This window comes from Taurulus bubalis (assembly GCF_910589615.1).
Source record: "Taurulus bubalis genome assembly, chromosome: 8".
Classification (NCBI taxonomy): Eukaryota; Metazoa; Chordata; class Actinopteri; order Perciformes; family Cottidae; genus Taurulus; species Taurulus bubalis.
The window spans coordinates 27,950,140-27,969,298 of NC_136596.1; the positions used below are offsets into that span (position 1 = coordinate 27,950,140).

The 19,159-nt window shown below is 42.0% G+C and overlaps 1 protein-coding gene across 1 annotated transcript in view; it reads left to right on the top strand.

Annotated features, from left to right (window-relative positions):
• arid3c (AT rich interactive domain 3C (BRIGHT-like)) overlaps nucleotides 1-2,161 on the top strand; it is a gene marked incomplete at both ends in the record, with an annotated part of 77,247 nt that extends 75,086 nt beyond the window's left edge. Inside the window, one exon of the mRNA XM_079222182.1 lies at nucleotides 1,986-2,161. Coding sequence (XP_079078308.1) covers nucleotides 1,986-2,161 — 176 coding nt within the window. The remainder of the gene's footprint in view (nucleotides 1-1,985) is intronic.
• Nucleotides 2,162-19,159: the final 16,998 nt, after the last annotated feature.

The window sequence follows — 19,159 nt, forward strand, 5'->3', positions numbered from 1 at the left end:
TAGTTTTGAGTTATAGTTATGAGTCATGAGTTATAGTTATGAGTTATAGTTATGAGTCATGAGTTAGAGTTATGAGTCATAGTTATGAGTTATAGTTATGAGTTATAGTTATGAGTTTTGAGTCATGAGTTATAGTTATGAGTTATAGTTATGAGTTATGAGTCATGAGTTATAGTTATGAGTTATGAGTCATAGTTATGAGTTATAGTTATGAGTTTTGAGTCATGAGTTATAGTTATGAGTTATAGTTATGAGTTATGAGTCATAGTTATGAGTTATAGTTATGAGTTATGAGTCATAGTTATGAGTTATAGTTATGAGTTATAGTTATGAGTTATAGTTATGAGTTATGAGTTATAGTTATGAGTTATAGTTATGAGTTATGAGTCATAGTTATGAGTTATAGTTATGAGTTATGAGTCATGAGTTATAGTTATGAGTCATGAGTCATGAGTTATAGTTATGAGTCATGAGTTATAGTTATGAGTTATAGTTATGAGTTATAGTTATGAGTTATAGTTATGAGTCATGAGTCATGAGTTATAGTTATGAGTTATAGTTATGAGTTATAGTGAGGATGAGCTGCATACGCAGAGTCATGCATATTGTCATAATGATTCCCTCAAAGAGTCGGCCTTCATTTTGTCCGTCTTTGGGCAAATATTCCACAATAACTACCGTCCTGTTTTCGTCACAAAGCCTTTTGAAATCACACGGTGACTTGAGCTGTAATACTGGCCAAGAGTTTCTGAAAGAGAAGGATATATATATATATATATATATATATATATATATAAATATGCTTTCTAATCGTTTGTGTTTCTCTAACCGCTGTGAGCAGAAGGCTAAACGGTTCCATCTGACACACGTCATGATGCGGTTTTGGGCGTTTTGCTTTATCAGTGTTGATTTTGTCTTTCACTCTTTAAAGAGCTGTGCACCCGCATTTATAGAGCGGCCAATAGGAACGCCCCTTTGTCTGAAATGACCTGTGATTGGCCAAAGTCTCCTTCACGGGCAGATCCAAGAGGACGTGCAGACGAAAAGGCCGTTATGAAATTATTGCTCAAAGACGTCCAAAAATAAGCTTTAATTATACATTATTGACCCGCTAAACGCACCTGGAGGCCTTTCTCTTCCTTAGTCCTGATGCATTTAACACACTCCGTGTTTTGAATTGGATCAATGGAGGTGGGGGAGGAGCCAGAGCAATAAAGCCATTGCTTTATATTTACAGTCTCTTTAACATACTTTGAACTGGTTCTGGTCTCCGAGAAAATCCAGTAATTCTGTTGTCAGGACAAAACTATATATATTTTAAATCTGCAGTATTTCCTTCCACACCTCCAAAGAGTCCATGTCCCGTGACTCTGAGTCGCTCTCATGCATCCTGCAGACTCAGGCAGTCTCTCAGTCGGTCAGAATCCGTGGAACTCAGTTGAAGTTGAAATTTCCAAATAACTCAGGCGACATTATTTTAGTTATGTGTGAAACATGAAGTCTGCAGACAGCAGACCTGTGAGGTGGTGACGTTGTTTTATTTGTGGTGTGAAAGAATGTGTGAGATTGAGGTATAGATTATTTAGAAAAGACTGCCCTTCACTACCATGGAACTGTAACTCATTAAAAACATATTACCCAGTGTATTAAGGTATGAGTAAGACACCAGTGGGCCGAGTGTACGGTGGCCGACAAGGGCCAAAACACGCCGGCCAAAATATGTGCAATAAGAGAAACAAGCTGCAGAAAGTCAAACACAAATACAGTAACGACAAAAAAACGCTGCAAATACAGAAACAATGCAAAATCAAAAACACAAACTTTGCAATCTTTCCGTTTTCACCGTTGTACTTGTTTTGGATTTGGAGTTTTTGAAGTCGCAGCAAGTTCCTCTTAAAAATGTTTACGGCCGTGCGTCTCCCTTTGTCGGCCCGTGTACCGGCCCTTTAAGAAGGGCCGACTAACGCTGGATGTTTGCTCCTCAGGCGTCCTGTTCGCCCGGCAGTCGGCCATAGCGGCCATGACGGGGCACCGCGGGAGACACGGTAACTGTCCGGCTCAGGGGAAGACCAGTCCCACGCAGTTCCAGCCCTCCTGCTCCTCCTCCTCTTCCACGTCCTCCTCTTCCTCACTCCACGGACACAGAAACTCCTCCCCCTGAGTTTCCTGTCTCCTCCCCCTCCCCTCACCTCCCTCCTCCATTCTCTCCTCAAAGACAGCGAGCCGTTGGAGACGAGGTCACCAGAGAAAGCCACGTTCAAGTTATTTTTGAAGGTGGTTTTCTCTCCAGCCACTTCATCAGATTCCTCGTTGGTCATCTTCACCTCTCTCCTGCTCTTCCCAAGACATTTAACCCCTGCGTGTCGTCAAAGACATCCATTCCGCGTGGAACACTTCAGAAGCCCGGCAGCTCAAGAGGAAGCCAAAGGAAGACCCCCTCTTGTTCCAATCAAAAGACGAGGCGGCTTCACGACGGACCTCAGAAACTTACAGCTGATACCAAAGAAGGAAGCGATCTGCACACATCCAGCATTAAAGAGCTTTAGCGCCAGTGATCAAACCTGAAGATGGCAGCGAGAGCGCCAAGCACATCCCAAGTGGGAATCATGAATTATGTAGAACCGCTACGGTCCCATGTCCAATTAGACAGGTGCTCAATAAGGTCTCATGCAGCTGGCTAGAAAGAGTGAGTCCTGCACTTTACCAGTGAGAGTCAAGAGTCTTCATAGTGGATTTCTTTCCCGACCAAGTCAGCTCAGTCCACAGACAATCAGCAACTCGATAGCTCGCTCGCTAGCCAGCAGATAATAGCTGTGTCCACTGGGGACAAGCTAACCGGATCCCCGGGGGCCACTGGAGTATCACCCTGCTGTGTCCGGTTAATTGAGCTCAAGTGTTGAAGGATATACACAAAGTTAGCATTATATGAAACATCATATTTACTTCTTCTCACTCCCAACTCATCAAATCTCTGGATGGATCAAACCAACAGGAGACGGCTGTGAAACGTTGATCAATGTTATTTATTTTACCGTAGTTCTCTCATGTAACTTATGCACTTACCTAACGGCGCATACGCAAGTTACGTAATAATCATATTTATTTAACCCAAACCACAATATTCTGCTCAACAACAGTAGACCTATGTTGGAAGGTTATTTTGAAAAGACACTGTATGTAAGCTGGTCCTGTGGGTAAAACTGGCTCTAAAGGGCCACGAACCAAGCGGGGGTTTGACCAGTGGGGAGTGAGAAGGTGTTGATTAAAGCGACATTTTGACCCAGGTTTTGTTATTGGGCTTCAGTGGTGCACAATACTACATATATAATGATAATATCAGTAATAGTTGGCAGATAGATAACCTTGAGCCCTGAGGCCACACAAAAAAATAACCACAATGCACAGGAAATCAAGGAAATACACGAATGTACAGTCAATGAACGTGAGCACCACTGGACCTGCAAACCTAGAAGTCCCTCAGTAGCTCGACTGCTCCACTCTTTCCTGTCCGTCCGACCTTTAACCCGACAGAGTGACTGACGTGAATACAGTCGAGCCAGCGCCTCACGCTCGTCTAGCCGTTCCCCGTCACTGGAAGCCTGTTGACGGCGTCCTTTTCCCCACCGACCTTTTCTTTGGCTGTGATCACTAAATAGCGTGACACATCCAATCACATAGTTTTAATGCAGAATTAATGTAAAGTATTTCTATTAGTTTATCACATACAGTTGTATTTCACAAAGCATTGGTCAAGTTCCCAACATGTTTTTTCTCCTCATGACAAAGAAAGCACACTTTCAGAGGCCCGTCCTCTCTGGTCTCCCAGAGTGCACAGGGGCGGCAGGGATTGATGTGAAGGCCGGCGCCGCTGCGGTCCGGCGCTTGCCTCATCCATTACAGTAAATATTGCAATCGACATCGTTGCTCCACCGACGCGGTCGGAAGGAAATGCTCACCCAAAAAAAGAAGAAAAGAAAGAAATCCCTGCTGAGGCCGAGCGGCCGAGCTGCAGCGCACCAGGTTGCGTCGTCTCTTCGAAGAAATCTGATGCAACGCACATTGAGGAACGCCAGACCGCGAGGGCCCGGACCGCGAGGGCCCGGACCGCGGGGGCCCGGACCGCGGGGGGCCCGGACCGCGAGGGCCCGGACCGCGAGGGCCCGGACCGCGGGGGCCCGGACCGCGGGGGCCCGGACCGCGGGGGGCCCGGACCGCGGGGGCCCGGACCGCGGGGGGCCCGGACCGCGGGGGGCCCGGATCGCGGAGGGCCCGGACCGCGGGGGCCCGGACCGCGGGGACGATAACGCACAAAAAGCACAACGTGACGTGACGGAGCCTCGTCACATAGGCGACAGGACGGAGTAAAGCACTTCAACCCCAAAACAGGAAGTGATAAAGGACACGCAGTCTGTAGGGAACTGTCACACGCTAGTTTCATATGGTTTTCTTTTTAGTAATGCACTTGTGTCTAACATCAGAGAGCTTCTCCCGCTTTCTTTTCTTTTCCCTTTTCTTTCTTTTCTCAGCGTAAATATATAAAATATTTTCTTTCTCCTGGAGGGACATGGGAACCGGTTTGAAGATATATGGGGTTCATCCAGTCTGTTCAAGCATTTTAATTGCAGATTTTATTTATTGTGTTTTTTTGATTCGACCCTGCAAACGTCGCATTGGGCTCCACCACATGGTTTGCGAATCCTTTTTAAGAGTCTTCTTGAATGCAGATACCTCACTGATCTACCTGTACATAGTCATAGTATGAATACAAGATATACCTCATGAATTCCTTTCATTTTGTATTGTACAGCCACCTGAAAACCAATGTTTCACTTCAACAGATCACTGGACTTCTTTTTCTTTTTTCTTTTTTGTCATATTTTGTATGATTATACCAAAGAAGGGAATATTTTATTGACACACATCTACCTCATTTGTTATAGACTGTGCCAACAAGCATGTCCAAAGATCTTGATTGCCAGTGTATTCGTGGTGTTTCATATCCATGTATTCGTGTGAACACACAATGCTTTGAAGTCTAACGTGGACAAAAGAATCAACAACAACGATGGATCAGACCAAAGACTCACGCGACATGTTCAAAGTGCTTTTCACGTTGGTGTTGTGCCGGCGCAACAAACCGGCCTCTTGGTGACGCGGCCGCATGGGAACAAGGCGCCGTATGGAGGAAGACAGCAGCTTGTAGCTCTGATGTCTGAGAGGCCGAGGATGGCGTCACACGCGTTGTGATATGAATAACACGGGCGCTTATGGAGACATTTCCTTTGCAGATTTCTCCCCTAAATGTTCTCGTTCCCCTGAGGACTGAGAGTCAGCGTTCCTACTTTCAAGGCGAAGCTCAATGTTTCGGCCCAACATATATCTTATATCTCGTCGCCCAAATATCATATCAGCTGATCAGTAACGAGAAATGACAAAGACGGTAGTCGTGTTTCCATTTCATTTTAAGCGAACTTTTAAAAAATGTGTCGGGGAAGAACAGATTGTGGCGTTTCCACCAGCGTGGAGAGAAGGAGCTCGGCTCCAGCAGGAGGAGGAGAGGTCGGGAAGCGGAGACAGAATAGAGACGTTAGAAGGACGTTCGTTTCCATTTGGGAAGGACGAGCAGATCGCAAACATGAACCGCGTCAGAATGTATTCCTCAAAGGCGTTTTGAGCGCTTCAACTCTTTATGGACAAAAATGGTTGATGGGATTTTTGCCGTTCAGCTTTTCTAACGCGATACCGATGAAGGCTCGTGAGTGGAAACACGGCCGCGCTTTCCTGTCCATAGTTACTCTATAGAATGTGTTGGTCACTCTCTACGAGAACCACATTTAAGAATCCTCGTCAGAAATATTCACGTGTTTATTTATAAATAAACAAAGATAGGCCAATATATTGGATTTCTTTAATCTCAAGGATTAAGATCTACCTCATAAATTCAGTATCGCCAGAGGAACGAGCTCAAGGCCCGAGAGGATGGATCCGTTCATGTTCCCCAGGGGATGAACACATGCGCGCTGACCTTTCATGTAACGCTCCAAGTTGCTGTCTTCCCCGTCCCACTTTTCACAGATTGTTCAAAGTTCCCGATTCCCTGGCGATGGAGCTAATAATATATATTGTGTCTGGTGACGTTGAAACACAATGGAGGACAATCCTGCTGCCGAGAGCCGGCTGCGCTTTGGATTCTCATGTTTACTTGAAACGTGTTCTTTAGCAATCAGACCACTGGAACCACGACATCGGCTCGGATGTTTATCTGCCCTTTAGATAAAGGCCGAGTGGAGAAGTGTTATTTTAGGCATCCAGGGTTGTGGAAGTAAAAAGCATCGTTCATGTTCCTGAGACTCGTAGTCGGAGCTCTTCCAGGCGTACGACAGGACATCTCCTGGTTTGGAACAAAAGCAAAATTGTTGTTAGAAAATATCCTTTTTTTTAGCGCCCTGTCCTGTCCAGCTTGATAACACCACTGCATTGTGGGAAAGGACTGGAGGAGACTCTATGTCTTCACTTCTTTAACCATGAACACGAGCCGCTTCTCTCACTTCACAACTCAATGTCCAGGTTGTGTCGGGTCGCCTCGTTACCTTGTGATGAGCAATCAAACGCTCAGAGGCTCCGAATATTGAAAATACAAACTCATTTTGCGGTGGCCAATTCCCAATGTGATCAGCTGGTTGTTCATGAGCGGTCATCAGCGTCGCCCTCATGCTTCACGCGGGACAGACTGCCATGCCTCTGGTTAGGTTCAGGAGGAGATGGTTGGGCTTAAAATACCTACATTGGTTCCGTAACCTTGGAGGGTTGCAGTTCAAACCGTCTCCAGTTGCGGGACAAGAGCAGCGGCCTCCTGGGTGAAGGCCTCCAGGGCGACGTGGTGTTCTGGTACGGGGGCGTGAACCGATAACCTTCTGACCCACACTGTGAGGCCCGTAACGCACACTCAGCCGGCTGATGGCATCTGAAGCGGTTGAGCTCCATAAGAGGCCATTAGTGGGGATGAAGTCTTGTGGTTGTTATGTATTGTTGTATGTATTTACATCTTTAAAAGTTGTGAAGGACATTGCCCGCCACCATGCGAGTTTGTATTTTTAACAAAACAGAAGAAAAAACTAAAGATTCTGAGCAGCACAGATGTCCGTGAGGCGAGTACTGAAGGCTCATGCAGGCCTGTACACATGTTCCTGGACCTCGCAGCCAAACCCCTGTACATACTGCTGGTCACAACCAAAGAGCTCTTCAAGTTGGCCTCGCTCATGTGGTTTTGTATTTTTGTTTGGGTCGTAACAGCAGAGCAGACGAGCAAAAACAAAGTGACGGCTCTGCATGCAACAAAAAAAGAAAAGAATTGACTTGTGTAATGAAATGTTGTTTACTTTGTGTTATGCTATGCTGGTAGTTTATAGACACTAATCGCTTTGATAACTGTGTATGAAGCTTTAGATGTTTCTTTTATTTCCCTTTTCGTTCATCTTGGATAAATCCAGTGCATTATGGGAATGCTGGATTGTGGTGCTCAGGGGTTCAAAATTTACACAAAAAAAACAAAAAAAAAAAGGTGAAAGAGATTTTCCCGTTTTGACTTGTAGCGTATTTAGAAATAAAAATGATGCTTTTAACTTCAGCGGAGCGCCTCCTGCGTCATTCTTCGCCCCTGATGAAGATCTGGTGGTGACGGACTCTTTAGCGACACTTCACACGTCACACAGGTGCATGATGGGAAAAACGGAGTCAGAGATACGCTCCACATGCGTTTGGTTTTAGTGGAAACGCAGCCGTCTGAATGAAATGGTTCACTCTGCAGACCGGCGGCACGAGACCCAGGTGGTTAAACTCACTCCATAAGAATCTCTCATATTCATTTTGACCTTTGAAAAACATTTTTCTTTAAGATGTTCGGACAGTTATTGAAAAGTAAAAGTATGTGAGGTGATACAGAAAAGAGTTTAGGATGATGAACATCATCAAGAGGGACTCGGGTATAAAGCTTCATCCGAATAACAAACAGATCTTCTTCCTTCAGAACTTCTCTGGATGCAGATAGTTTAGATTCTAAACTTCAAACTAAAATATGTATTATAATTAAAGATTAATCAGCACCTTGACAGTGAAAGCGTCTGCAATACTTTAGTTAACATTAACACACACAAGCATCAGAAGTCTCAACACAAGTAAAACAAACTACTTTCTGCACTGATGTTTGTAAAAGACATGTTTTTATTAAAATAAACTCATGTTAAAGACATGTTTTTATTAAAATAAACTCATGTTAAAGACATGTTTTTATTAAAATAAACTCATGTTAAAGACATGTTTTTATTAAAATAAACTCATGTAAAAGACATGTTTTTATTAAAATAAACTCATGTTAAAGACATGTTTTTATTAAAATAAACTCATGTTAAAGACGTGTTTTTATTAAAATAAACTCATGTTAAAGACGTGTTTTTATTAATATAAACTCATGTTAAAGACGTGTTTTTGTTAAAATAAACACATGTTAAAGATGTGTTTTTATTAATATAAACTCATGTTAAAGACGTGTTTTTGTTAAAATAAACTCATGTTAAAGACGTGTTTTTATTAAAATAAACTCATGTTAAAGATGTGTTTTTATTAAAATAAACTCATGTTAAAGACGTGTTTTTATTAAAATAAACTCATGTAAAAGACGTGTTTTTGTTAAAATAAACTCATGTTAAAGACGTGTTTTTATTAAAATAAACTCATATTAAAGATGTGTTTTTATTAAAATGAACTCATGTTAAAGACGTGTTTTTATTAAAATAAACTCATGTAAAAGATGTGTTTTTATTAAAATAAACTCATGTTAAAGACATGTTTTTATTAAAATAAACTCATGTAAAAGACATGTTTTTATTAAAATAAACTCATGTTAAAGACGTGTTTTTGTTAAAATAAACTCATGTAAAAGACATGTTTTTATTAAAATAAACTCATATTAAAGACATGTTTTTGTTAAAATAAACTCATGTTAAAGACGTGTTTTTGTTAAAATAAACTCATGTAAAAGACATGTTTTTATTAAAATAAACTCATATTAAAGACATGTTTTTGTTAAAATAAACTCATGTAAAAGACATGTTTTTATTAAAATAAACTCATATTAAAGACGTGTTTTTGTTAAAATAAACTCATATTAAACATTCATGACATTTGCGGAGCGTTCAGCAGGCGGAGGCAGTTTGCTTGAGCGCAGCATTAAGCAGTAAAATGGGGTAAAGATTGGTTAATTAAGGTTGAGAATCCTGATGTAATTAGGAGCAGCAGAAGATTAGTGGCTGTCGATGCAGCGGTGAGGATCCGCAGGTAATAGACTTATTATTGGGGCCGGCTGGATGTTACTTTATACCTCTGAATAAACAAAAACAAATTAGGAGCGGTGGTCCAATAATGGGTTATCTTGTCAAGGCCTGACAGGAATCCATGCTCCTATAACACAGTGTTAATTTTATGCACCACTGACAAGCACGCCGCTAATCAATAGGGCGACGATAAAAGAAGGCGAGACATAAATCTGCGCTGAGGCTGTTGGAGCAGACGCAGGGGGAAAAGTGTTTTTTTGAGAAATAATTTACTAGTTGCTGGACACATAATGGAGCTGTGCCACGTCCAGAGACTGACGCAGCAGGGAGGGAGCTGACTGTCCAGCAGAGGCCAGGAAGTAATCAGATTACGTTTCCCAACAGTCTCCTCACACTGCAGGGCTGCGACTTCTTTTAAAGGACATGTGGCCTCCATAGCTGTCAGAGAGCTCCCAGCTGTCCCGGTAGAGCAGGGAACTAGTTTCAGTGAAGGGCCGCATGCTGCCCATTGATCTCAAGTGGGCCGGACCAGTAACATCACAGCATAATAACCACAATATTTCTCTATGTTTAAATCATTGGTGAAGGTTTTTGGATGATAAACTATTTTAGGGTCTTTCTAGAATAAACTAGAAACATGAAGACCAAAAGCTCAGACATCAGCCCACTGTCTACCTGCCTGCTCTCCTCTGCAGATTCCCTCCTGTGACGCCACTTTCATGACGGGATCATTTTTAACGACTTGCAACACAATGCCAAAAACTTTATCCTCCACCTGCAGCTTTACTTTCTCCCTGAATTTCATCACAACGCCTATTCTTCTCCCGATCATTGATGGAGCACCGCCTGCACCCCACTGTCAGCACGGGTCCAGTCCACTATGACCAGGTCCAGTCCACTATGACCCGGTCCAGTCCACTCCACCAGGTCCAGTCCACTATGACCAGGTCCAGTCCACTCCACCAGGTCCAGTCCACTCCACCAGGTCCAGTCCACTCTGACCCGGTCCAGTGCTCTCATCCATTGCAACTGAAAATGATACACATGACTTTACTTTATGCTTCTTTTGGCTCCAAATCTGCTGAAAGATCGTAAATCCTATCCGTAACAGTATTCCTCGTTAGGCTAATGTTGGCAAAAGCCTGTCATTTTTATCTATTTTTTTAACAGTTATCCGGCGGGCCGAGCTGGACCCCCTGGCGGCCCGGATCCGGCCCGCGGGCCGTATGTTTGACACCCCTGCGTTAGACGCTGATACACAATACCGTTGACGTGAGCAACCCTGAGTGGTTGGCAGAGCTCGCTTTTCTTTCTTTTGTCTTTCCGAACACAGAAAAGCTCACACTGGCGTCACAAACTCCAGGAACGCGTTCGGCTCAACGGCTGTGAGGCTTCGACTCTTGAAAGGAAACTCTATGGCAGCAGAAATGATCCGGTGGAAACGCTCACGTCGCGGATCTGTGTTAAGAACTTGAAAAAAGAACTAAAACAAACTTTCTTCCAGTCATGCACTTGCTGGAGGAGACATGAACGTTTGTCTCTTTTCAGCCATCCTCAGCATTCAGGGGGAGCGGCTTCAGTTCCTCGCTCAACGGGCGACTCCAGAGAAAGAATCAGTGTAAACTACCAGATGTCTAACAGACAGGACTTCTTACCTCCAAGGCTGTTAGGAGTGATATCTACTTAGTGAGCTTACAGCAAATTCCAGTGGACGCTGCACGTTGCTTAGAACTCCTTCATTAAGACGGGCTCTTATATGATAAGGCTCATGGCCAGTCCAGTCCAGACCTCGTCCCATTGGACAAAAGACCCACTAAGGCCCAGCGACGTCTGGCTTCTGTCTTCAGGTCACGACCGGACTTCATTCCAGGAGACAGGTGACTCGCTTGTTATTGGCTCCAGCTCTGATTGATGGAAACGCGCGTTTTGAAGTGACTATATATTAAGTTCAATCGAGAGGGATTTGGACAATTAATATACTTTTTTAACGTAGAACAATTAACACGCTCTCCTCAAAGCCGCTGGACTCTGTTGACAAAAACAGTCATTTTAGCTCGCTGTAAAACACACTTCATTCAAACTCAAAGAAAATGAGACCAATCATCAATAATGTCATTATTGCACTAGTATTGGCTAAAGTTGTGACACATGGTTAACATTAACGTGATGCTAACGTGTTAGTATAGAAAGGACAAACTCTTGGTTTAACATGGGATACGAACTTGGGTCCCCTGGGTGATAGTCCTCTGTGTGTTTGTCCCTTCTTACTATGTATACTAGGGTATACCTGATTATGATATACTATATATACTAGATAATACCTGGTTATGATATACTATATATACTAGATAATACCTGGTTATGATATACTATATATACTAGGATATATCTGATTATGATATACTATATATACTAGATAATACCTGGTTATGGTATACTATATATACTAGATAATACCTGGTTATGATATACTATATATACTAGATAATACCTGGTTATGATATACTATATATACTAGATAATACCTGGTTATGGTATACTATATATACTAGATAATACCTGGTTATGTTATACTATATATACTAGATAATACCTGGTTATGATATACTATATATACTAGATAATACCTGGTTATGTTATACTATATATACTAGGATATATCTGATTATGATATACTATATATACTAGATAATACCTGGTTATGATATACTATATATACTAGGATATATCTGATTATGATATACTATATATACTAGATAATACCTGGTTATGATATACTATACATACTAGATAATACCTGGTTATGGTATACTATATATACTAGATAATACCTGGTTATGGTATACTATATATACTAGATAATACCTGGTTATGATATACTATATATACTAGATAATACCTGGTTTTGTAATACTATATATACTAGATAATACCTGGTTATGGTATACTATATATATTAGATAATACCTGGTTATGTTATACTATATATACTAGATAATACCTGGTTATGTAATACTATATATACTAGATAATACCTGGTTATGTTATACTATATATACTAGATAATACCTGGTTTTGTAATACTATATATACTAGGGTATACCTGGTTATGTTATACTATATATACTAAATAATACCTGGTTATGTTATACTACATATACTAGGGTATACCTGATTATGATGATAATGATAAAGCCTAATTCTCAGACGCTAACGGTGTGTTTTTTAGGAATTAGCCAGTCAGCGCTGTAACTGCCATGTCCCATTGCCATGTGTCAACGGCCATTTGTTTTGCTCCCAGGACATCAAATCATTTAAAGTCACATTTTAGCCAACACATATTTGGCAGTGATCCACTTCAGGGATAGGCAGTTCATTCTCATATGTGAACGTCTCTGTCAGACATCAGCTGTTGTTTTTTTAAATAACCCATCAATATTGGAAACACTGAAGTACCGCCTCTCCTATCTGCTCCCTCATTGATTCTGATGGGGACCTTTGACCTGGCAGTGGCATCCTTGTGGATGGACTCACCTCGTCCGTCAGGGAGGGATCTGCGCCGGTGATCTGAACGACTGGATGCTGCTCCGTCGAAACCAATTAGCAACTACTGCACACACGCAGCCCCCGGCGCGCCTTAGCCTAGCTTAGCACAACAACTGGTGGCACGGGGAAACTGTGTGCTACTGCACAACACTGATATTAAGAATTAATTGCATCACTATTCAACAAAAAGCATCTTTAAATCGAGACCCAACTACTAACTAGCTTATTCTGGAGCTTTCACCTCCATCACATGGTCTCCATTTTAAAATCTCCTGGATGATGTAAAGACAAACATGATCTCACAAAATTTCTTCTAAATTCACCCTAAGCTAGAATTAGATAATGCTCCATATTTAAACATAAAGTTTCAGAAAACTTCTTAATTTGAGAAATCAACTGGGGATTTTTCATGCTGATATCTACATATTAGTTTTATTTTCTTCACCCTATTCACCTGTCTTCAAAATATCTGTAATTTTACTAAATATCTCTTTAAAAGTTGTTTTCTCTCAATGAGTTTTTTTTTATATATATATATATATATATACATATATGTGTATATATATATATATATATATATATATACATATATGTGTATATATATATATATATATATATACATACACATATATGTATATATATACGTATATATATATACTATATATATATATATACGTATATATATACGTATATATATACGTATATATATATGTATATATATATATATACATACGTATATATATATATATATATATATATATATATATATATATATATATATATATATATATACATATATATATATATATAGTATATATATATATACGTATATATATATACATATATGTGTATATACATATATGTGTATATATATATATATATACATATATGTGTATATATATATATATATATATATATATATATATATATATATATATATATATATATATATATATATATATATATATATATAGTGTCTCTCAGTGATGCAACCCCGAGGAGAAGGAAGCGGAATGCCGAACATTCCTTCTCACCGTCACTCGGTGTCAACAGTCCAACAGAAAGCAAGTGGAATATTTATCTCCTCATCGAAGGAACGCTTGGATCGGTTGCTCAGCAACAGTTGGGCAACGCCAACGTTCACCAACGTTTGACAACGCCCCGTTTACTCAGATCTGGTTTCTGTTGCTGGAGCGTCGAGACAAGTCTGAGATTCAGGGTTAGGGTTAGGTTATACTGTATATATATATTTATATGGATATTTGTCAAGATTATTTGTGTTTTTATGTGTAGATTGAAATGTATATATGTTGTTGTCTATATATGTTTAGTACTCACTTTTCTACACAATAAAAAAAAGCAAAAATGTAATTATGAAAACTAAAAAACATGAATACATTAGAAACAACATGAGTACTGCACCCGTTAACGTGTTTGGAGCTGGAAAACTAAATGAATGACTGTTCTGTGACGAAACAAATCACTGCTGATGTTAATATTGACATTTCTTGATGAATAAAAAAATGAATCTGCATTTTAACGGGATGAAAATGTCTCTCGGGGCGTCTGCTGCTTAAAGCCAGATCTGAACCTCTCAAGGCCGGCGCTGCGTTGGATCGTGGAGCGGCGCGTAAAAGCTTCAAGTCTCAGACTCCTTCAAACCACTTCTCATATCAGCACTATATTTAACATTCTTATTTCCTGCTTTGCATTACAAATGTAAAAAAGCGAGCCCTCACCACACCCTCAAGGTGATTGTCTGAGGACGAGGACGGAGCCCTCGAGTGCAGAGCTGGATCCGGTGTGCACCTGCCTACCAGACTGAGGGATATGGAACATTTAATATGCAAATATAGCAAGAGAATAAAAAGAAAAGACACAAAGAGGCAACATGGGCCTGATACCGATGACGGATCTGTTGACAGCCTAACAAACACAGCTGTGGGTCTGCTTTGCCTGACAAATAAATGGAGTCAGAGCCCGGTCACGGTTGCTGCTCCTACACAACACTAGACACGAGGGGACAACATTAAGGGGACAACAGTAAGGGGACAACAGTAAGAGGACAAACATTAAGAGGACCAACAGTCCGAGGACAAACATTAAGAGGACAAACATTAAGAAGACCAACATTAAGGGGACCAACAGTCCGAGGACAAACATTAAGGGGACAAACATTAAGAAGACCAACACTAAGGGGACCAACATTAAGGGGACAAACATTAAGGGGACAAACATTAAGGGGACAAACATTAAGAGGACAAACATTAAGAGGACAAACATTAAGAGGACAAACATTAAGGGGACATTAAGGGGACAAACATTAAGGGGACCAACATTAAGAGGACAAACATTAAGGGGACAAACATTACTGGGACCAACATTAAGGGGACCAACATTAAGGGGACAGACATTAAGGGGACAAATATAAAGGGGACAAACATTAAGGGGACAAACATTAAGAGGACAAACATTAAGGGGACAAACATTAAGGGGACAAACATTAAGGCGACAAACACTAAGGGGACAAACATTAAGGGGACAAACATTAAGGGGACCAACATTAAGGGGACCAACACTAAGGGGACAAACATTAAGGGGACCAACATTAAGGGGACCAACACTAAGGGGACAAACATTAAGAGGACAGACATTAAGGGGACAAACATTAAGGGGACAAACATTAAGGGGACAAACACTAAGGGGACCAACATTAAGGGGACAAACACTAAGGGGACAAACATTAAGGGGACAAACATTAAGAGGACAAACATTAAGGGGACCAACATTAAGGGGACCAACATTAAGGGGACCAAAAGTCCTCTTAATCACCGCTCCGTCTCTCTGCAGCCCGCGGTCCACCAAGCCGGCTGAGCCCAAACGCCATCAGAATAAAGACGGGGTGAACCTGTGTGGGTGCTGAAGCTGCACAGCAGCGCTTCACTGACCTCTGCTGGTGCGATGCTGCGATGTGTTCTCTGTGACCCGGTCCTCTCTCGCTCCTTCTGGTCGAGACCAGTTTGACCAGTAGCCCAGGTCGGGTCTCGCCCTGGTACCAAACTGCATGTTCCACCGGCTCAGGACGAGGGTGCGTTGGCAGGGCGCCACCCTCAGAGAGCCCGGGCCGCGGGAGAGGCCTTCAGCAGGACGGTCCCATTAGGGACATAATAAATGATGATGAAGATCATGTGACACTTACAGTCATTGTTTGAGCTTGAGATCTATCTAAACGTTTTATTACAAACTGATGTGAGTAAATGAACCACTGTAACTGTTCCTCGGTTTTATTATAGATCTCAAGCTCAAACAATGACGTAACTGTCACATGATCTTCATTATCATGTATTATTCTTTATTATCTTGAAGTACTTACTAATAATGTTCCTCTTTATGTTTCGATGGAACATCCAACATTCACCCGTAGAGCAGCAGCTCCTTCCCCAGCCTTTCCCTCGACCCCCTGAGTAGCGCCTCATCCTGTCTGACCTGGTCTCATGGTTTTCTCTTCACCTTCTGTCTCCTCTAGTTGTAATTGCAGCTTGGCTCAATGTGTGTCTGTCTCTCAATATTAACACAAAACGCTCTGATTGTTTCATCTCACTGAAGCCGTTTCTTTCTCTACGCCTCAGATGTACAGGCCCCTCTCTGGCTCCTCCTCCACCTCAGCACCGCATCCTGGAGCTGGTGACTGCTGTGCTGGATGAGCCCACAGACGAGGATCTGCTGGAGGCCCCGGGGGACCGAGACCACCCGGTGCCCCCTCCAGCAGCTCGTCATGGTCCCGCCTGCAGTCACCAGCTCCCTCGCCGCCTGCAGCTCGTCGCGTGGTCGCCGTGCAGGAACAGGAGGAGTTGCCCGGTTCAGCCTTCCACCCGCCCCACCGCCTGCCGGCAGTGCTGAGGTGAGTCTGTCTGTCACACACGAGGCCTCAGGTGTCTCTGCTGCCAGGTATGTCTGTCCTGGCGGGCAGCCTGCTATACCATTACTATCATGGCCCGAGCACCGACAACGTCGGAGAGGGACCAATTGTATTTCTAGGAATTATTATTATTCTCTAGCAAGAAACGCATTTTTGGGGGCTTCTTCATATCCAAAAAGATGTTAAATTTGGCATGTATATCAGGACTGGGAAAAAATTAATATTTTAGGGGTCTCGTATTTGGGTATAAAAAAAAAATCGCTATAGTTGTGTAAGCCCATGCTTTTTGTAACCTATGACCGATTGACTTGAAATTTGGCACACATGTCCACTTGGGTCTGCTCTACAAAAAGTCAATCATGGCATTAAGCTCCGCCTACTTACATTTTCCGCCATTTTGAATTTAGTGAAAAACACTTTATTGCCAACTCCTAAACACTGGGTCCGATTCTTAATAAAGTTTCTGTGGATCATCATTGGTTCAATGTGATCAAACTTTATTTTCAACTTTGTTGATATCTCATTGTGTTTAGAAGTTATTAACCAATTAACCTCTTAGGGCGTGGCTCAATACGTCAATACACAGAACTTCCAAATCACTTGGCTTATCCTCACAAACTTTGTAGCATATGTCAACATTACTCCCCTTAACGTACCCTGACTTTTTTTGTAATATTCAAACACTAGGGGGCGCTGCAGTGATTAGCCCAATTTTTGCATTTTCCTTGTTTCCAGGCGTTGTATTCTAACAAACTTCTCCTAGAGATTAAATTTGATTGATTTCAAATTCTGGCAATATGATGTTGAGACCTTTGCAGGGAAAACTTATCAAAAGATCTTTTTAAATATCGAACTATGTGAGCACAGAGCAGCGGCAAAGAAACACAATTTTCCATGAAAATGGAAGTTGTTTTAACTCGGCCGTAAGAGATGTAATCTGCTCCATATGTCTCATATGTCATGACCTCCTGACCCTGAAGACATCCATATCATAATTTTGACTCCTAGTCATAGCGCCAGCTAGAGTCAACAGGAAGTTACATATTTTCTACTTTTATCAGAATCAGAATCAAAACCATTTATTGCCATGTAAGTTTACACATATAAGGAATTTGTACAATAAAGAGGGAGCATGGATATTTACAATTGGGAGTATTGAATATGTACAGTTGGATCTACAGGGAATACAAATTAAAGTTAAAAATAAAGATAAAAATAAGTAAAAAAAAGTGATGTTTAGCTCCCACTTGAGGTCCTGGGAAATGATGGAGCCCAGGAAGCAGAAGGACTCCATCAGCCCCCCCTGGTCTGGGGCTGGTTGATGGTCTGGGGCTGGTTGATGGGCCTATGGGTGATGGCGTCAGGACTACTCCATTGTCTATCAAATTTACAGTAGAATTTGTTCAGCTCGTCTGCCATGCGGTGGTCATCCATGTGTGGTAAGGCAGGTCACAGGCAGCCTGCATCTAAGGACCCAGGTAAAGGGGCAGAGCCTTTAAAAAGAGGGTGGGAAGACTCATGTAATGTGTCTGCTAGGAAACCTAGTTGGGGATCTGAGTGTATCGTAGCTGGTGGATCATCAGGTAACACAGTATGCGATACAGCTGGCAATTGGAAGTTCCCCGGAGTTAGAGGCTGCATGTTGACCATTATTACACTGCCCATTTCACTTTCTTCTTCAGGCATGTCATTGTCAGTTTCTTCATCTTCTTGAGACAGACCGTGCAATTCAGGTGGAGGAGAGTCAGGAGTGTCAACAGTTGCAGTCCAAGGAAAGACTTTAAGCTGCGTCCTGTTGATATTTTTCTCCAGCCCAGCACCGTCCCCTGGTCTGATTTTGTGAACCCTTCCTATGTCATCCAAACAGCGCACAATCTCATAGATTATATGATCCCAGACATCCTGGATTTTGTTGCGTCCAAGTGGATGATTCTTTCCGAAGACGAGGGTGCCTGGTGCCAGCATTCCTGTTACATTTGGGGTCAGTTCAGCTGCCAATCTGAGCTGCTCCGTAGTATGGTGGTATGCAGTCTTTAGCCTTTTTTGATGCTCAACTACCCAGTCCTGGGTGGAGCCTGGAGCCAAGGGTGGAGCCTGGAGCCGCAACACTTTCCAGCTCATTCTGGGATCCCGACGCGTTCCCAGTCAGCCGGGAGATATAATCCCTCCAGCGTGTTCTGGGTCTGGACGTGCCTCTAATAGAGAACTTTCGCATGTGGTTCTGGGTAAAACTATTGATTGTTTGTTCTAGGTAGAACCCTTTAGGAAAGGTTCTACTAGGAACCAAAGTGGGTTCTCCTATGGGAATGAGCCGAAGACCCTCCAGGGTTCTAGTTAGCACATTAATTTATAAGAGTCGTCAAGT